Source organism: Eubalaena glacialis, chromosome 18, assembly GCF_028564815.1.
Source record: "Eubalaena glacialis isolate mEubGla1 chromosome 18, mEubGla1.1.hap2.+ XY, whole genome shotgun sequence".
Taxonomy (NCBI): domain Eukaryota; kingdom Metazoa; phylum Chordata; class Mammalia; order Artiodactyla; family Balaenidae; genus Eubalaena; species Eubalaena glacialis.
The window spans coordinates 4,367,876-4,389,091 of NC_083733.1; the positions used below are offsets into that span (position 1 = coordinate 4,367,876).

Genomic DNA, 21,216 nt, shown 5'->3' on the forward strand with positions numbered 1-21,216 from the left:
GTGGTTTGTGCTGAGCACTGGCTTTCCCCCCAGGAGTCTGGACCGGAGTCTGTGCGAGGCAGAGGGTGCCTATGTGACCAGCCCCTAGCAAAACCCTTGGAGGCTGAGCTGCTGAGGAGCCTCCCTGGTGGACCACAAGCCACACGGCTGCCACAGCCTGATGTGGGAGGAACTGAGTGAGTCCTGTGTGCCTACACCCGGAGAGGAGTCTCGAGGTTTCCTGCAGACGTTGCCCGAGTCTTTACTCTGTGCGGATTTTGCTTTGTGTCCTTGGGCTGTACTGAATCCGAACTGCGGGTAACAGCTCCTGAGTCCCGTGAGACCTTCCAGCGAATCCCCAACCCTGGGGGTGGTCCTGCAGACCCCAACGAGCCAAAAGTAATGTGACCGTGAAAGCTGCAGGATCTCAGCGCTGCTCAACCACAAGAAGCATTCTGAGCTTCACCTCTGCCCCCCCTGAGCTGGGGGCCACCCCGGCTTCTAAAGCACCTGTACACTCATCTGTCTTAGTACTTGTCTTGTCTGCTTCCTCAGATGACAGATCTAACTCCCCTACTGGACGAGGCGCTCTTTGAAGCAGAGGGCACCGTTTACTCCATGCCCGCCTTCCTAACACTAGCAACACCCCCAAATCCTGAGCTTAACACCGAAGGCTACGCCGTGGGCACATGAGGAGCCCTGGCGGTATGCTGCTGCAGTGCCCTGAGTATTCCCTCTTCTTCGAAACAAAGGGGCTGCAAACAATGTTACTTTAGTCAGTTTTAACACAATTTTCTTGAATATTTCCTAAAGAATTCCCCTTTTCTAGCATCATTTCAATTGCTTGTACTGACTCATCACGAACTCTGTCGGGGGGGAACAAAACGCTCCGGTTAACTGTGCAAAGGGTGCCCCTGATTTACCCCGAACGCCGTCAGGGCCCTTTACAAGACCTCCGTGGCCCTTGGCCCCATGCCTTCAGCAGCAAAGTGTATGATTAAAAATGGAGGCCCCGAGGGAGCGTGGAGAAGATGCAGCACTCCTGAATGCCGCCATTGTTCCTGGCCCGATGGCCCCGCCCCTGCTGCAGGGCAGTCCGTGTGGAAGTGAAGGAGCTAACTCTGCCAGGCTCTGCCGCTTCTTAGCTGTGACCTTGGACAATGACTTCACTTTTCTCAAATGGAACAAGCAGACAATAATCACACTTTATTCACAGGGTTAAGTAAGTTAACGGATGGAACGAACTTACAGCAGTGGTTGGTCACAGTAAATGACACGAGTTGTCTCTGATTACCATCATTATCATCCCATACTCTAATTCATCCTAGCAACTGACTCCAGAGCAAGCCTAGATCCACTGAACACCCACTTAATCGCCACACTGCAAGCAGAGGGCAAGCACTGAATACACAACAGGTAAGGCACAAGCTTCACAATGGCTACGGAATGGCAGTCCCAACCTTTTCAGACAGGCTCGACTTGATAACTGTCAGAAGTCTATAAATATACGTGGGTTCAAAGGCAGCTCCAGGGCGGATATCCCTCACGATTTTATCCCCAAGAGCTGCAATGGAAACAGGACACAGATTTTTACAACTGAAGAAGTCTTAAAATGACAAAAGGCATAATCATCAAAACTCCCCCCAACACCCGCCCAATGTTGAGAATAGTATAGGTGTAGCAACCTGCATGTAAAGAGACATTTTCTTTCCAGCAAACCTGAATTTCTCAAACTCAGTCACCTGACTTCATAACTCCCAAAATGTAATGGCATCAGAACCCTCGTTTCTACTCACCTTGTCTGGGTTTTGGAGGTACTGGCATATTAGTAAACTCATTCATTAGCCGAACACTAGACACGGGGGGAAAAAATGTTTAGTACATTTTTTTAAAAATACATACTATTAACTAAAAAGCTTTGATGGCTAAGTAGAATGTTACCTAGTATGAAGATAGCAAACTTTACATAACCAATGCTATAATAGCTAGTGAGCTCGTAAATCTTTTCTACATAAGTTTTTGGTATATTTCAAGCGATATAATTTGGTAAACACTAAAATTTATTCAACTGAATCTAAAGAACACAGATAAACAATGTTCCAATTCCATTTCTGGTTAACTTCCACAGAAAATCATGAACAGCACATTTAAAAAAAAATAGAATTACAGGATTCATTTGCAGGAAATCAAGAACTTCGCTATTTGAATCTAATTATCAGAGGGGGAAAAGCCCACCCCTTAACACATTTTCAGCAGCTTACTTACAAGCTATCTATCATGGGTGTGGACGTACAAGGCCTTTGCACTTTTGAATACAGAGGAATGAACTTCATCAGGTGATACATCGGAGGGCAAGCAACCAATGCCTGCAGTGTCTAAACGACGGTAGTAAGGAAGCGTAAAGGAAATAAAACCGATGCTCCAAATTGTGGAAAGGCACGTAAAACACAAGAGCATATAAAACTAAGCAAGCCAAGGACACTGAACGACTTAGATATGTAAACACAAAAGGGAATAAACCAAATAATCCCGGGGATAACTGCCTTGTGATATCCAAGTAGTTTATAAATAAGGACTGGATTCAACCAATATAATCAAGTCAATTAACACAGGATTTCCAGTTTAAGTCGTCACTCTGCCCTGTTATTCAGGACCATTTTAATGAGAAACTTGCCTGATTCTGTCAGTCACAGGTCAACAAATCATCTCTCTCTTTTTGGTCACGAATAGCCCAGTTAATAGGCAGTATGGAACCGAGGTTTTGGATTCAAAATGCGGGGTTGACACCCCACAGAAGCGGAACTAAGTCGAATGTGCCCAAGGAAGAGAAAGCTGCAGAAAGCCAGCCTTGGGGACAGCCTCTGAGAAGGATACAGCATTAATGTAGCACCAGTTTCCTTTATTGATCAGCCCGCGGGGTTGCAATGACACTGGTTTATGAATCAGGGTTACGTTCTCCAGTAACTCTGAAAGAGGGAAGCACAGTGAAGACGTTAATGGCATCTCGTGAACAACTCTCACGCTCTACTCTGGGAAGGGGACCCCCTTCAACAGAGCACACGTCACATCCAAAGGGAAGGCAGGCTGTGTTACAGCTTCGTTCCGTTCCACATCATGTAATTATTTAATGGTTAAAATTTTCAAAAACATTTCCCCCCAAACACTGATGACATTTATTTATCTTCCTGTGATAATATCACTAGGGAGCACAAAGACTGTTTTAATAAGAAACAGAAAGGGCTTAAAAACGACACAACAGTATTAGGGAACAGAATTAAAAGATACAGGCTCTTTTAACACTGACAGCTGGGCAGGCCTCCTTAACCGTGTGGTCCTCAGACACCATCCAGAAAGGCGTTTGCGTGCAGGACCCGTCTCATTCACGTCTGGATGCCCAGCACATCACAGTGGGTGTTCGGTGACTGTTCAGCAAGTGGTGATCCCTCTTTTAGGGGCAGTGATCTCCTACTAACTGAACTGTATTTCCATCAGAAGTCCCACTCAGAACACTAAAATCCCTTATTCCATTTAGAAATAAGCTTCGTTATCCTCAGATTCACCTTTTGACATCACTCTTCCCCGTAGTCTTAAAATAGCTGTGAATGCCATCTTTACAAAGGAATGCTTTAAATATTGGTAAGTAAATGGCCCTTTTTCTTTTTAGAAATGTGTTATAACAAGGTCTCCCCATGTCCCTTACGAATGCTTTAACAGTGACAGCCACAATTTTTGGCTACCTTCTACTCTTGGCAAGCGCGTTACAACTTACAGTGTTAACTCGCTGCACTTAATCCTCAGGGATCCCAGAGTACCACCAACCATCCCGCTTTCACCAAAAGGAAACAGAGGCTCAAGGTTAACTCGCCTGCCTGTGACCTCAAAGGAGCCAGGCAGCACAGTCGGTACCCAAATCCATGACGTGCGGCCACACGACACAGCCCCTCCCGTAACTTTTAGACTGTGTACTAGGGAACACGCATCTGATATCAGCACCCACCCAAAGCATCACTCAAACAAAAGGAGCCTTTTTTTCCTAAAAACACAGTTGCACTGGCAGATGCCAGACTTAAGAATTAAACGAAGAAATTAATTTGCAAGATTCTAATGTCAACACACACACTCCCTCTCTCTCTGCTGTGAGGGTAAATGCCCTCTGGCCTCTAACTGAGGAAGCACAGAGAATAATTTTCCCATTTATTAAGAAGTGAAACATAAGCGACTCAAGAGAACCCATGGAATCTGTTCAGTTAGACTAAGCTTGCCAAGGTCCTCTTGTCTCTCTCACTACGGGGCACAGCGCTGGGCCTTCACGGAGGAACAGATCAGATACAGAACTGAACCACACGCCCACGTGACTGACACCCAGCACAGACACCGCTAGGAGCTCCATCTGTATTATTCATAATCGGCCTAACAACCCTGTCAAAGAGACACCATTATCATCCCCATTTCACAGGTGACAAAACTGAGGTCCAGATGGGTTAGGGAACTGGTGCAGGGCACAGGACTGAGCTGACATACGAGCCTGGGTCCCAGAAGCCGGGCTCTTTGCTCTCAGTAGACAACAGACTCTGCTTTAAGATCCTTTACTCTAAGGTTTCTGATACTAACTTTTCCCCACAAGCTGAAGATCTTCTTCTCACAGGGGATTTTTACATCCGTCTTTGAGCCATTTTATCACAACAGCCCATAATTTCCAATGCGTGCCACACAATGGCAATTATTTCATATAGTTACTCTGCAAAATATCTGTGCATTTTCAAACAAGCATCAGTCCCAAATGAACGCTCCATCAAGACACCTGTGAATCTTTGCCATAGTATTTTTCTATCTAAAAACAATATTAAGCTTTCACATAATCATACAACTCAAAACCAACTGCCTTCCTAACACAAGGGCCTCTGATAAGTGACACGCTGCAGTTGGCTAAGCCTTGCCTGGGCACCAAGACCTGCAGGTGCAGAGAGGACTGAGCGGCGGTCCTGCTGTAGCAGGGTTTGCAGACCAGGGAAGAAGGGACCACACAGTGCAGGCTAAGCTGGGTGGGGGCAGTGGAGGGGATGCCCCGCCCTATCCAAGAACTGGAGAAACCTGAGGGGGCCAGGGGCCTGTGACAGCAAATGGTACCAGGAGGACGTCTCCAGCTTGGGTGATGGTGCCTTCCACCCAGAAGAGAGATGCAACAGGACGAGCGGGTTCTTTCCTGTTTTGGGCAGTGATGAAATAAGGAGTTCAGTTTTAAGAGTTTTAGAGGCTCAGATAAAAAGGTACGCAGAAGACACCAGTAAACAGTACACTGACACTCACAGACCAGCCAGTAACATATCTCCACTCACACAAACACACACGGGACCCTGCAGCTCGGGGCCTGAACTGTACGTTCTGGCAGCAGTGGCTCAGAAGCGGAACCCTAAGCACCACCCACATCCAACTGACCGGGGGCGGAGAATCCGTAATGGTGACCTAGAAGGAAAGGGCAGCTGGGATCAGGAGTGGAAGCAGAAGCACGTTCGAGGGCCCCAAGGAGGAGAGCAAGAGTGGAGACCACTCGTGCAGTCTCCCCTGGCCAGGAGCCTGGCTGAGGAGGAGACAGAAGGGGGTCACTAAGGGGCTCCCAGGATCGCAAGAGGGAAGGAGCTAGGGAAGGGCAGACTCACCACAGTTTACGGTGGGGAAAGAAATGAAATAGCAACCTCAACTGTCTTGATGATACTGGAAGCAAAGTCTCCCGGGGTTGGGGGCAGGGGTGAAGGTGGGAGGGGAAGTGGCTTGACAATATCAATTCCTGTTCAATACAGACACTGAAGGAAAACAGAAAGAAAATGATCAGGGGCAGGCATGCAAGATCTATCTGAAACTTCCCTTCCATGCATCTGTTTTAACAGACTCAAAAATATGTTTATACGTAGTCAAAAGTGTTTTGGATGCATATCTTGTTAAACTAAAAACAATCATTTATGACAGGCCAACTCCACTCTCAAAGGGGAAGCAAGGGGCCTCCCTGGTGGCGCAGTGTTTAAGAATCCGCCTGCCAGTGCAGCGGACGTGGGTTCGAGCCCTGGTCCGGGAAGATCCCACATGCCGCGGAGCAACTAGGCCCATGCGCCACAACTACTGAGCCTGCGCTCTAGAGTCCGCGAGCCACAACTACTGAGCCCGTGTGCCACAACTACTGAAGCCCACACGCCTAAAGCCCGCGCTCCGCAACAAGAGAAGCCACCGCAATGAGAAGCCTGTGCACCGCAACGAAGAGTAGCCCCCACTCACCCGCAACTAGAGAAAGCCCGCGTGCAGCAACGAAGACCCAACGCAGCCAAAAATAAATACATAAATAAATAAATTTATATTTAAAAAAAGAGTTTGAGAGAACCAACACTTTTCAGTTCTCCAAAAAGAAATGTTTGCTTCAATTCCTTAAAATTAAGTTTTGAATATTTTGTGAGTATACAGTATATTAATAAAGTCACATTTCAAAAGGAATGAAAGGTTGTAAAAAAATTAAGATTAAATATCTTATTGCCTAAGATTTTCTCTTAAAAACCAAACATCACACAATTTAAATGTTCAGTGTTATAACACACTGTACATTGAGCGTTCCTCCCCCTGAAGAATTTCAATGACCACAAACTGAGCCAGACGCGAACGTCTGACGGAGCCCACCGTGCGCTGCTCCTCTTCTCCCACCCAGTCGAGCAGCACGGGTGCAAAGACAATGTTAATCCCTGTAAACAATCTCCATTCCCGTTACTGAATGTTCCTAAAATAAATGAATCTTACTGCTGTATTTCAGAAGTCAATATTCATGAATGCAGACAAGCGAGTACGAATACTGCTTTTAATTTTTTGGTATAACATCTAAATGGAAACGGTGATGTTGTTATTATAAAAGGAACTTAAACAGTTGGCTCTATTTAATTAAGTTCCTTTTATAATAACAACATCACCGTTTCCATTTAGATTTTGCTAAAGTCCAATGAGCACTGAAGGGCAGCCAAAGAAGAGAGAGAGGGGGGTATTTCCTGAGGTTGAACCTTTAAATCTGACCTATGGTCCCAAGTCATCACTGTTGGTTTTCTATTTTACTTTCTTTTAGGGCAAATTATCAGAAGTTGACTGTAGAAACAAACTTTCCCCCCAAAGGCCTTCTTTTCAATCCACTGTTGTTGGTATAATTTACTATTCAGATCTGTTTAGACAGTAACTTCAGGAAGGTGGCCTCCTCAAGCCATCTTTTCCACAGGAGTTGGCAGGGTTGCCCAGGAATGATGTTATAGGCACGGCACAAAATGCCAGAATGACTGCATATCACATAAAAGCTATGAAAACTGAAACCATTATCTCCACCTTCGTAACAGCTCAAACACTGACATATATAGTAGCCCACATACATAACCACAGATCATTCAAATGAAATGATCCATAAACTCAATGGCAATACTGGCATTGTAAACTTTTAAGTCCACATAAGCTATGATTATTCTCATATTTTTATGCATCAAATTTTGTTTTCCTAAAATTAGCATTTAGGTCATATTACCATTTAAAATGCATGAAAACGCAAAGCTGCAGAACTTTCACTGATTCTTAAGGCTCAGTAACTGGCTCGTAATTGACATTCTGATGCTGCTGACCTGTTTTTCTGTCATCTTCCTAACTGTCCAGAACATTCTCCAAGTGTTTCTCTTTTCCTCGTTACATCACTTCGGAAGAACACACGCTATCTCGGTCACCTCATCAGGTGGAGGACAGCAAAGTGACCAAAATGTACCACTACCCGTTGGCTATAGACCAACTTATGTTTTGTAAGTGGAGGAGTGTCCATTTAGTTCTTTAAAAGAGACATAACAGAAATATTAGCAAGGACATACACCTATCAAGTTAGATATGGACTGAACTCTCACCCCACAAGTGCGATTTCTGCAAACAGGTGCTGGACCTCCTCAGCTCAGGGCCTGCTGCATGATCACTGCCTGTGTTGCTTAGGAGAATTTGAAGAGAAAACGTAAAATGTTGGAGAATTATTCCCAAGGACAGGGAAAGTACTGAATATAAACGGGATTTATAAACCACTAAAACAACGATCAATCGGGGTATATTTTTGTTTACAATAAATACGGACCCAGGAATTCATTCTTCTGAGCGGATCCAACTTGTAGTGATTTTGTTGCTCTCTCCAGCAACAATTTTTAGGTATAAAACTGTGCAAAATCATCTATTAAGTGTGTTTTACTAAAATTCATAATAAATGACATTACTGGATACCTCAATTCCCCCACAGAAGAGAATTTTTTTAAAGCTTTCTAAGACCTCAGTTTACCTCGTTCTCTTACGCTGGAATCTTAACTCCTTCTATTTGGGCATTCGGCCTAGTCTCTCTCCTCGCCCACCATTATTTACACTCCTTTAAAACAAAATACACTGATGCAAAATATAAAATACAAAATAGCTCTATTTGTGATTTGAAAGCATTTGATACAATTTAGGTTTGGGATAGGACAAGTGATCCTCAGTAAAAACCCAGGAAGAGTGTAATGTTCATCACAAGGATATGTTGCATTTCAAACTCTGACCCTGAGCTAATGGAGGGAGCACAGGCAGCGATCACTCCTACTTCTCTGGTATTTGTCATACTTACTCTCCAACAGGGGTGTGCCTCAAGTTTTGCAACTGCTTTCAATACAAGCTATAAGAATTAAGATTTTCAAGTTTCTTTTGCTCACCTCCTAGCTCAGTTATTCCTACTGAAAAATGGCATATATCCCCTCGCAGACACAAACCACTCACTGAAACACGGACCCCGCGGGCCTCTTGTGCAGGTTCACGCTCCCTGCGAGGTTAAGGAAGGCATTTGGTGTTTCAGAGTAAGTGCTCTTCCCTTCCATCTCCTTCTTAAGTAAGAGTTTACACTTAAGAAAAACAGCAAATGCAAAAAAAATGTTGACAAATGACACCAAGAAGACGGCCTTGCCACCAAAAAGGTAAAAGCAGAAGCCATTACAGCAATGGGTAAACAGACCATGGGTAAGTGAAAGCTGGCTATATTTCATTTCAAAAGGCTTTATGTGATTCTTATTCTTTGTTTACAGTTGATTTGTCTTTCTAATTTGTGTTTCACTTGTGGTTATACAAAAACAACTTGGCATTTATTAAGCACAGACTTAATGACAGGGCAGATGATCCAGAAATGCAGACATCCAAAATGAATGACCTGGGGTCAAAAACTGGCTGTGGATATTTATATTATTCTAAGAACTCAAAAAAGAATAAACTTATCTGAACTGTTGTTCCCTCCTCTTTCTTTCCCAAAAGTTAATAAATATAATGATAAACACAAAAATTATTCTCTCAGTAGAACCACTTAGACGCTAATGCAAGTCAAATTCTATGATGACCAACATCAACAGATCTTTTAATGGAGCTAGAATTTCACACAGTTAAATACTGCTTAAAATAAGTGGGCCTACGTTTAAAAGCGTGCCCATTTAGGGGAAGTCTGTGGTAGTGATCTGACCTACAATAAACTGAACCTACCTTATTGTTTTTATAAAGTAAAACCTCTCAGGAGGAGAATATGACAGAAGAAAAAATTCCAAACAATCCTCTTTACCTAAGCTCGGTTTGATTCCAAGAGTGACTATCACTGCATTATTTTACAACATGAAATACTGAAAACTGTCAGCAACTACACTGTGTATTTCTAAGGTTCAATAACCAGGCTCAAAAGAATGAAGTATTTTAAAAGGAACCACACTTCTGCTCAGGTAATTAAAACATCTTTACAACTGACCTAATCAAAAACAGAATTAAGAAAATAAATGGGGGTCCCCCGCGGCAATGGAGGAACACACTGCATCAATTCAAAAATGATTCGATTGTAGCAACACTCTCCACTAATACAAATAACTAAGAGCCCCCACTTTCACATCATTTTAATTTACTTTTCTTTTTTTTGTTGTTGTTGGCCATGCCATGAGGCTTGCAGGGTCTTAGTTCCCCAACCAGGGAACCCAGGTGCCAGCAGTGAAAGCACCTAACCACTGGACCACCAGGGAATTCCCTTCACAGTGTTTTAGAAAGCAGGTTAACATTACATTTTAGCAGGTCAACTAGATTTTAACATACACAGCAAACTACGTATCAAACCACATTTAAAGTCATATGACTAGAATGCTTTAAAACATTTAAAATGAATCTTTTCTTTATTTTAAATAAAGACTGAGAAAATTTCCCAGGAATGGGAGGTTTTTCCTTTGTGAAGCAATTTTTAGGAACAGAAATACAATTACAATGCCTTCTGACTTTAAACTCAGAATGCACGTTTTTAAAAGCGTCACACCATGTATCTCTCATTACAGACTAAAAATAAACTTTTAACTTAATGATCTATTCAAAGGCTTTTACTTCCCTTTCCTGACCTTGACAGCTTTCCCTTGCAATGCACACATTTTAATAACAATAAAACATTACTAGCATTTTAATATTTATAATAAAAAATTCACCCAAATAACCTAAAAGTTATCACTTTAAAGCCCAAAATGGTGATTCATCTATCAATTAACTTCTCATTTTAAGAGAACTCCAGACACCTAGATTATTCAAAATAATGTATTCTGTATAAGAAATAAAATGCTCATTTAAAAAAATTTTAAAGTACTGCTTGCTGTCATCTTACTGCCATCAAAAGGATGTGTTTTATATTTGATGGACTTCTGACCATTCATAAAAGGGTATGCATTTTGCATCTTGCGACTGCTTTCACCCTCACCCTGGTAATGAATGCTGTCAGGCATACCAAAATGTTAAATCGGCAAACATCACATAAAGCCTAAATAAGACAGCTAATTTTAACTCGGCTAAGGGGCAAAAACCTGAAGAGGTGGTTACTAGTAACTCCTCGGAACAATGAAGCCTGAAGAGCAGCCCCGGCTTCTTAGACGTGTATAGACAGACACGGCTCCTGTTTCTGACTTTCTACTTCAACTTTAAAAATCGCAAGTCATGCAGCTTTATAGTTTTACTGTGAACTGATCCTACTTTTGAGCCTCAGCATGTCGAATAAAACATTAACTTTAGGCCAAACTGTTACCGTTTTTGTCATCTTGTCAAGAGTTGGCCTTGGTGTGTTAAAACTGAGTAAAATCCATTTACTCAATCCAAAATAGGCATTAAAAAGAAAACACCCCAAATACTTTCTTATATCCTGAGAAATAAAGAAAAGAAACCATGCAAAGTGAGTCCAAATCAGGGGTTATGACAGCAAAGGTACACAACAGATGGGACCGCCTATCACACAGCCACACAATGGAGCACAATCGCTTGATCAAAAGGCAAGAAGTGGAAACGTCATTTGTCAACAGAAAAGGACTGGTAAAAAAGTGGTAACGGACATGGATTTTCCACTTAACATAAAGGTAGGACACCCCTCCCCACCCCATTTTGCTCATACACCATTATACTTCTAGTAACATTTAAGGTACAGGCATTATTCAGAAATTCCTCTTAACACACGGTAAATCAATCTACTACCGCTCTGGGTAACAACATACCACCAAAGTTTTTAGCCCAGACTGTCTGCTCCCATCTTGGCTTCACACTTGTATCTTTTGAACTATACCTGCAATCTTTATGGCTACCGGATCTTCTGAAACTGGAACCAGCCCTTCCTTGGCTTCGGCCTGCTTTTCAGAGACCAGGGAAGATGAGGCAGGAGGGGAATACTTAGTTTCCATGGAAACCACAGGCGAGGAGGAGGAGCAGGAGGAAGAGGGCTTGGAATCATGAAAGAGGCTGGCCCACGACTTGGCGGGCTGACTCTGACCGGCAGGAGCGGTGGCTGCCGCAGAGGCCGGGGCGTCCGCGGGAGGGGGGCCGCTCTCGGCCTTGGCGGGGTCCGAGTCCGAGCTCTCCACAGTGTGCAACTCCACCCCGTTGGCAGCTGTGCCCTCAACCAAGGATTCAAGTATTTGGCCGTTAGTGACTCCAAGGTTCTCAGTAGTATCGGTCCCAACGGCAGGCTGAGCCACAGCTGTCCTCAACAGGGTGTCCCTGCTGGCCTCTGCAGGGAGGCGAGAGGGCTCCAAGTTGGCCCCGGGGCAGCCCTCAGGCTGCCCTGCAGTCCTGGCCCCGCTGTCAAGGGCTCCGGGGAAAGAACCAGCTGGCACGGCGTCGCTGACGAAGTCCGTGGTGTCCTGGGGGCTGCCCCAAGTCCTGGGTGTCCCCACGGGGGGCACATCACCCATCGAGTCCACATCCTCCGTGCCTACACTGTTGGGGACTGCTGGACCGGCATGGCCATTGACCAGGGCTTCTGTGGAAGGACCACCCTCGCCGCCGTCTTTCAAGTAACTGTAATATCCAGGGGGGCGTTTTTTCTTCTTTTTACGCTCCCGTTGTCCAAGACCACCCGAGACGCCATCGTTCTCTAAACCTTCCGCCTCCACGTTAGAGCTGCCATCCAGCGCGAGGGCAGAGCCTGGGTACTGGCAGTCAGCTGGGCTGTAGTTCACTTCTTTATCGATGTCATTGGGGATCTTTTTGGAAGTTGTGCAACTAAGGATAAATTCAGGGGCCTGAGGATTCAATGTGCTTGAAATACTGTAGTTGGGAGTTCTCAGCAAAGTGTCATTGGGTTCAATTACTTCATTAACACCAAATTCAATTCTCTGACAGTCCTGTCCTGTTTAGAAAGAAAATGATCAGTAAACATCCCATTAGTTAAGAACACAGCTATACAAACTATAAAAGTCTCAGTAATTATGTCTTTTTGAAACTGAAATCTAAAGTAGTAATTAACGAAGCTATGACATTTAATTTCTGTGCTGAATAAATAATTTGCTGAAATAAATAATAACTACAAAATTATAGTTAACCTGGGGATATGAAATACAGAAGCCTGTATTTATTTTCCACTCTCAGGGTAGCTAAGGGAGACTTTCAGAAGGTAGAAATTAAAACAAAATTATAATAGAAAACAAATAATATTCTGCCTATCTAAACACATCCCTCAATAATGATATCTGACTTTATTAGCTAACTCTATAAGCCTGAGACTAGGGCATATGTATCTTGGAAAAAATAATTTTAAAAAACCAAGATGACTAACATGGGGACTTAAAAATCAATGCCATATATATATATATATATATATATATATATATATATATGTGTGTGTATGGCTTCTCTAATTCATGTAATTTAGTAATTCTAAAAATATGAATTACACAAAAGCACTCTTTCAAATTATCCATCTCCCGGATCTTCTCTACTGACAACCTTAACTGAAGTCCAAAAATGGCCTTACATGAGCGCATGTGAATTCTACTAAATTAATTCATACTGGATTAACTCCATGGGTAATGAAGGTACTTCCAAAAATCCCAAAAAGATAAAGTTAGGACTGCAAACCTTTAAAAATCTCCTTGCAATCCTTCAATTACTTTCTCCCCACTGACAACCATCTACATATTCTATCCATTCTAACATGGACTTTTTCCATAGGTCACATCTCAGAAATTAGGATGAGTTTTAGAATCAACTGAGTCTTTCAACAGACACCGAGCACCAATGTCATCTTATATCTGATGAAGTAGTTATACATTTAGAAGTTAAGGAATGGACAAGCGCTTTTTAACTCATTTTTCGTGCATAACTGAAGATTTCTCCAAGTCTAGCACAAGAGACCCACTTTTTTTCCAAGGTATGTATTTCAAGGGGAAAAAAAAAAAAATCACCATAACAAAATAATCATATTCTATTAACAAAACTGAATACATTTTACTTTGGAAGTCTTTTTAGAGAAGAAAATACAGCCCCACAGAGGGGCCAGGGCCCTAAACAGTTTCCTAATTCTCCAGTCTGTTTTGATATCACACGCCCTGAGAGTGGGAGGAATACAACAGCCTGACAAACAAACAGTTCCTGAAAAAAGAATACTCATGATGGTTACGCCTAATGGCAGGCTTTACTATAAAGCCACCGATAGGACAATTTGAATCCTTTGGCCCCTGAGAGCTGATCTATTGTTTCCTTATTTTGAAAACAATCACCACAGAGAAATTAATTTCTCTATTATTATACCTAGAAGTGAACTGTCCAGTCTGCTTCCAGGTATCCCCTATCCTGTGAGGTTTCAAGGGTGCAGTGCTGCTAAGTGGACTGAAATGGGTGTACCTGAAGAAGTGAAGGACACTCGGCATGAGGAGGCTGCCCTTTGGAGACTGTGATGTACCTTGTGAATCACACTAAAAATTAGTATGTGCTGTATCATGCAGCGCGTGCCAGATTTTGATTATTTCCGATAGACACAGTGCCTTTCACATCTCAATTCTTAATCTTATCGTATCATTAAACATTCTAGAATGTGATGTGACATTAACGGAACCATTTCAATATGCTACAGTTGTCATCAAAACATTTACCCAACAAAGTATCTGACCACATCCCTGGAAGTCCGATTCCTACCCAGAACAGTTCCTTTTCTTATTCAGGAACACTGGTCGTGGACACACACGTGCACTGCACTCCAGGGCAGAGAAGTCAGGACAAGGCCCAACCTGTCAGGCCAGAAGAGTGGTGGAAGGCCTGGAAGCTCCTGAGCACTCGGGTCATGCAGGCAGTGGATTTGTTGAGGGAAGGAAAACCAGCTCAAATAGAACAATTACATCCTAACACAGCGCTTCTCAAAGTCTGCGTACTGTAGCACACACGGTACAGTGGCCTGGGGTCCCGGAGTCTGCGATGTTCAGAGGCCCCCAGGAGATTCTCATGCCCAGGACTGTCTGAGAGCTACTGCTTAAGTGGCTTCCTCAGCTGATTTCTCCGATCAACTCTTAGTGAGTCAATTCAACAATCACGGAGCACCTAGCTATGTGCAAAGCGCTTATTATCGGGGAGGGGGGTGGAGTACAGAGGTAAGGCAACGTCTCCGCCTCAAGGAGTTACATCTACTAGGGAGACAAACATTTAAGATGGGAGATGACAATGCAGAGGGTGGGTAAGATGAGGCCTCAACAGCTTTACAAAAAGAATGCTTCCTGACACAGGGAAAAGAGATCTATTTTGATCAGAAGCTAGAGAGAGGTCAGTGGAATCGACAGGATAACTGGATGGGGTGGGTGGTGAGAAGTAGGGGCTGTTTCCCGCTTTGGGAACTGACTTCAAAAGGCAGCAGTATAACAGGCACGCCGTGCAGGAGCCCCGCCAGAGCATGAGTCGCTGGCTATGGCGGGCAGCAGCAGCAGAAATCCCTCTAAGGTGTTCATTCAAGACCATCCTGAGGGTCTACAGCACGGCAGACACTACACTGCGCCGCTGCTAAACACAGAAACGGATCAGCTGTGGCCTCTGCCACCCACAGCTGAACTCAGCCTAAAGAGGGAGGGAGAGCGAGCTAGCGCTGCAGGAGAAACAGAAGTAACGGAAACAGAGCAGAAAAGGTCTTGGAGAAAAGGGGCCTTTAAGATGGCCTGTCACTAACAGTGTGAGCAGCCGTGTTTTTGGAGGATTAAAAGATGGACTTGAGAAGAGAGAGGAGAGAATGGAGAAAGAGAGCCAAGAAGGGGCTTCCCTGGTGGCGCAGTGGTTAAGAATCCGCCTGCCAATGCAGGGAACACGGGTTTGAGCCCCGGTCCGGGAAGATCCCACATGCCGCAGAGCAACTAAGCCCGTGCGCCACAACTACTGAGCCTGCGCTCTAGAGCCCACGAGCCACAACTACTGAACCCACGTGCCACAACTACTGGAGCCCGTGCACCTAGAGCCCATGCTCCGCAACAAGAGAAGCCACCGTAACGAGAAGCCCGCACACGGCAATGAAGAGTAGCCCCGCTCGCCGCAACTAGAGAAAGCCCACGCGCAGCAACAAAGACCCAACGCAGCCAAAAATAATTATTAAAAAAGAAAAAAAAGAAGAGCCAAGAAGCATAACTGAGCAAGGATGCCAGCCTAGAAGGAGGGATGTGGCGAGAGAGAGAAGAAGGAAATGGATTAGAGGCGAGTGGCATTGGAACACTGGGGGGTCAGACGAGGGGAGGAGGGGGAGGTGCAGCCTCCATCTCCAGCCTAAATGGTGAGGCCACTACCTGGACCAGGACGGAAGGACTATTATGACAGGGAAAATAATGAGACATCTGTTAAGCGCTGAGTAAACACCTGCGGCACACCTCCTATGCGCCAAGTGCACGAAGATAGGGAGAACCTCAACCCACAGATAACAAAGCCACTCTGGAGGCTGGGTGGCCCTGCAAGGGCACGTGGGTCCCTCTAGCATCGCTTAGTTTACTGTCGTCCTAAGCCATCATTGGAACTGTTCTCTCCCTTACGTTCCTTACAAAGTTGCTAATAATTTTAGATACAATCACTTTCTCATTTTACTATAGACATAAAGTTTACATAGTCCTTTCAGGGTTTATATTTAAATCTAAACTATAATAAAACCCTTTCGTAGACAGACAAGGTCAGACAAGGCTAAAGAAACAGGGAACCAAATCCCCGCTCTCAAAGAAAAGGTTAGGCTTTTAGCTTCTCCAAGGCCAGCGAGGACCTTTAACAATGCAAACTGAAAAATGGTCTAACGGGTTTGACACGTGCAAGGCCCCTGCTGTTAGTAACACTGGGCACTTAAATAATACGAAAGGGTTGCATCTCAACAACCGCCATCTCCACTGATCAGCTCAGTGTCTGGGACAGAGGTAATCAATCAATCAATAACAGGCCAAGAGGTGAAGAGGTCACCTGAATTCCCAAGAGCCTTGGTGACAGACGGGGACATAAACACAAACTGCAGGACAACAGACCCGAGCTGCCACTGAACCAGGCAGAAAGCACGTGCTCAGAGAATCGCCAGCTCTGGACCCAGCAGCCAGCGCACCCAGAGAGAAAGCTCACTTCAGAACCTTTACAAAGAGCTTTTGGCTATGAAGGAATATATATCTGTGTCACTGAGGACTGTTAGGAAAAAACAGAAATGAGCAACTATTTCCTTAACTCCCCTTTGCACGTCTGGCACTCTGAAGCACAGAATAAACTTTAATTTATTAGTCAAAGTGGTTCGGTGATTAAATCTGCTATAGCTTACAGCAAAAACATCAAGCAATAAGGGAATGCTTATCCAAAAGGTATGGACCGACAGGAGAACACCACTTCCAGGAAGCCTGCCCACCCAGCACACACGTCAGGGAATGAAGGAGAACACAAGCTTACCATCGGGTAGCTCACCAGTGGCCTGCGCGCCACACAGAACTGCTCCACCGTACGGAGGAAGCTGCACAGGGAATCGGAAAACAAATTTTAATTCAACAAATTGTTAAAACGCAAAACATGCTATTTCATTAAAGCAACCTTCATTAAAACACTTTATCCATGCAACTTCTCGTGACATTATTTTTAACAAAATAACACAGACAGAGAGACAGTAAGATTAAACATCTTCATTTTAAAACACCACCGGAATGCTTTCAAACATTTATTGTTAATAAACAGATCCAAAAATGAGGCAAAAAATAAAAATGGGCTCCAATGGACATGTCAATCCACTACAAAAAAAGGCTCATGACACACCCTTCACTTCACAGGAGCTGCAGACTGCCCACCAGTACAACAGTGCTCGTCTTTCTCCATCCACTGGTAAAGAGTCTTCGTGACCATCTGCGCTTGACGTTCACCGTCACTACATGTCCACTCAGCCAGAGGCAGGAACCAGGCCCAGGGGCAGAGAGTGGACAAGACCCCTGAGAAGGGAAAGCCTGGGAACCGTGGCTCCCTTTTCACAGGGTGCCTTAGATAACTGAGTTAACGGCTAGTGATCACATTCCTTGTTTGGAAGAGAGAACGCAAAAGAGCAGGTGTCTGAGCTCTTTGTAAATGCAGGAAGGTATCATGAATACACCAAAATTTTCCTTCCTAGCTATTCCATAATACTTAGAGGAGTCAGAAATGTTTCAAATGGATATGTTTGAGATGAGAAAGTTTAGGATGAGAAGGGGTAAGGTAAGTGGATAATTGCTACCTGAAAGCAGAACAAAAGAACAAAACAATTATCGATACATCCTAACACAGAACTTCTCAAAGTCTGCACACTGCAGCACACACAGTACAACGGCCTCGGGTGCCTGGATGGGGTGCCGGAGTCTGCGATGTTCAGAAGCACCCATGAGATTCTCATGCCCACGACTGTCTGGGAACTACTAAAGTGGCCTCCTCAGCTGCTTTCTGCAATCAACTTACTGGGTCAATCCAACAATCACAGAGATAAAAGTTCTCGCCTCAGAGAATTAATGACAAATAAGAAGCTAAGAAAACAAAGGCAGATTTGAAAGGAACTGACCGCTTTCTGGACTTGAGAGCAGCACAAGTTTCCACCACACGGGGGCACCCCAGCATTCATCACGGCAAAGCCCAGGTGGGCTGCACGTGGCCTGGCACTTGCAGCGCAAGACCATTCCACACAACATCCAAACGCTCACACCCGGTGCCCCAGCATTTACCGCTGGCACGGACACACGGAGCAGAAAGGTGCGTCTGGGGAAGCCACAAATCAGGGTGGTGTCCCTCGGCAGTCACGAAGGACGTTTAGCAAACGCCCATACACAGAACTGCCTTTTTGTTTCCATCAGTGATACTAGGGTGCCCCCTGGTGATGAAAATTACACAGTTGTAAGGTGCTCAAAGTATTTTACTTTGTTTTTTAAAATCACACTGCACCTCCACAAAATCTAGAGAGCGGTAGAGGCAGGATCTGAAAACAGAGCACCTGGCACACTCCAGGGCAATACTACCATTTCTGTTAGTGTGTTTGAAACACTTATTTTGATTTACTAATCTGGTAAGTGCATAATTGTGGGAATTACTGAATGCTGGAGTGAGTTCAGACAGAGAAAAAATGCGTGTTTTATTTTTACTCTATAGCCTCGTACATGGCGCCTTTAACTCAATGAACCTCTGTCACTTGTAAGATGCCCCTTAGTCTGTGGTAAGTGGGTATAATAAATACACAGCAGAATAAAAGTGTAAGAAGTGTTCAAAGTTCTCATAGTTACTTATAAGAATAGAGAATTTTAAAAGCACAGCAAAAATATAAAATCTCACACACAAATGCAAACTGAGCAGCGTAAACAATGGAAGTCTAGTCATATGAGATACAAAATCAAAGCGACTCCGTCGGAAAATAGTGCTACCATACTGTGAGGTCAATACTTGTGCCCTTCAATAAGAAGGTAATATTTTTAAATCTTTTTGGTGCTGCCACTATTTATCGTGCTCTCTCTAAAAGACCCTCATGAACCCTGAATCTCCCTTCTGAAATCCCATTAAGACACCAAACCACTGAGAATAACTGTCTTAACTCTGCTTCACTATACACACACACACATGCACACACCTCTACAGCTTGGACTATGCTATCCTGGGCTTGTTTATTCCGCGGCTGGTTGAGGTGTATGAGTTGCCCAATGTTGAGTTTCTGGAAAGTTTCAAGAACAATTAGCATTCTCTCCCTATTTTTGAGCACCAATATAATAGGATTATGACTGGAGCTCAAAATACGCTTATTCAGTAAGTATACTGTATATTTTTTCCAGTTGGAGAAATTCATTTTTAAATTGCCCTGGCTTATCAACTGGAAGACAGCTTTAGAAAAGATATCAAGGCTCTCAGTTGAGAGGTATGATGCTTTTGTAGAAAGTTAGACTATTTTTACATTTTAACACCCTGTATTTCTCAAATTTGGTTTCTCAGTCCTTGGTCCCAAGCAGAGAAAAAATACTTTAAAGTTCCTAATAGCCAAAAAAATATACGACAGGGTTCTAATTTATGCCATGGCCACATGGAAGGAACTGTGAAGGTATGAGGTGCAATCATTTTACCTCTGAGATAAAAGGTCAAACAAATGATGATGCAGTGGAATGAGATAACCATTCCTCACCCACCAGTGCAACCACACACCACCCCCATTAAGCAGTCCATGTCCCATGTGATGATATTACTATTATAATCCAGCCCCCGTGTTATAATAATTATACAGTGAGAAAGATAACTCAGCCTAATCATGCTAATTAGCCTGTGTTTCTCTTTTGCAGGTTGCTGGACCATATGTGAATCTGACAGACAACACTTGTCATACCTCCCCCCAAACACTGATGACACACAACTATAGCTTCCGCAAATAAAAAGTCTGGGGACTTCCCTGGTGGCACAGTGAATAAGACTCCGTGCTCCCAATGCAGGGGGCTTGGGTTCGATCCCTGGTCAGGGAACTAGATCCCACGCACCACGACTAAGAGTTCGCATGACACCACTAAAGATCCCGCATGCCACAACTGAAGATCCCACGTGTTGCAACTAAGACTCAGCACAGCCAAATAAATAAATAAATATATTTTTTAAAAGTCTGATGTAACTTTACTATCAAAATTCTTCATATCTACTAACATTTGGTACACATGAAATATTACACAATACATTAATGGCTTCCCAACATTTCTGTGAGGTGAATAAGCATCCTCCACTTTCCAAATTTACAGTTTTAAAAAAAGGCACAATGAGATGGAGGAAACTGCCCAAGACCATCAAGCCTGTTTAAGTAGCAAAGGCAGAAAGGAACCCAGCTCTTTAGACCTGATACATGGTATATTCTCCATTTTCATACCACAGGAAAGCCCAAGTTTTTATTCTGACACTTACTTGCAAACAGGCACTCACAAACTCACACACACACGCACTCACTTGAGACAAGCTATAAAGTACAGAATTGGGCTTTTACTGTTTTTTTAAACGCTTAATCACAAAGAGCACAGTTACAGTTAGACTGTGGTGTTCCCAGCAAGTACCACCGTATTTTAGTGTGAGTCAAGACAGAAACTGTTTAAAACTTGAATCATTAGTACAGTACACAGAGTACAACCTCAATTAACACTAACACTTGGGGAATATAGGATTTGATTATGTTTGTCCTAACTAACTGTTTTTTAAATTAGAAAAGACTAAACTTCAATCCTTATTCCACAGAATTCTAAAATGCATAGATACATTTTATTGCCTGAGGAAATACGATATATAATCCAGCTTTCACTATTTCCCAGCTCATACCCATCAACAAACACAAGAGACAGAGGTGGCATTGAGCTGAATTTATTCATTTTCTAAAATAAAACCTGATATAAGCTTTATCTTCTGATATCTTTCTTTTTCCTAAAGTGAAGAAGACAAGTAATACATCTTTCTTATATCTGCATAGCCTACATA

The 21,216-nt window shown here is 43.6% G+C and overlaps 1 protein-coding gene across 1 annotated transcript in view; it reads right to left on the reverse strand.

The window, feature by feature from the left end:
• Positions 1–21,216, reverse strand: part of USP10 (ubiquitin specific peptidase 10) — a 70,856-nt gene that overhangs the window by 13,969 nt on the left and 35,671 nt on the right. The window contains exons 3-8 of the mRNA XM_061173540.1: positions 17,179–17,239; positions 11,594–12,655; positions 2,854–2,945; positions 2,245–2,354; positions 1,776–1,831; positions 1,440–1,543 (exon numbers count right to left, since the gene is read on the reverse strand). Of these exons, the coding sequence (XP_061029523.1) occupies positions 1,440–1,543; positions 1,776–1,831; positions 2,245–2,354; positions 2,854–2,945; positions 11,594–12,655; positions 17,179–17,239 (1,485 nt within the window). The remainder of the gene's footprint in view (positions 1–1,439; positions 1,544–1,775; positions 1,832–2,244; positions 2,355–2,853; positions 2,946–11,593; positions 12,656–17,178; positions 17,240–21,216) is intronic.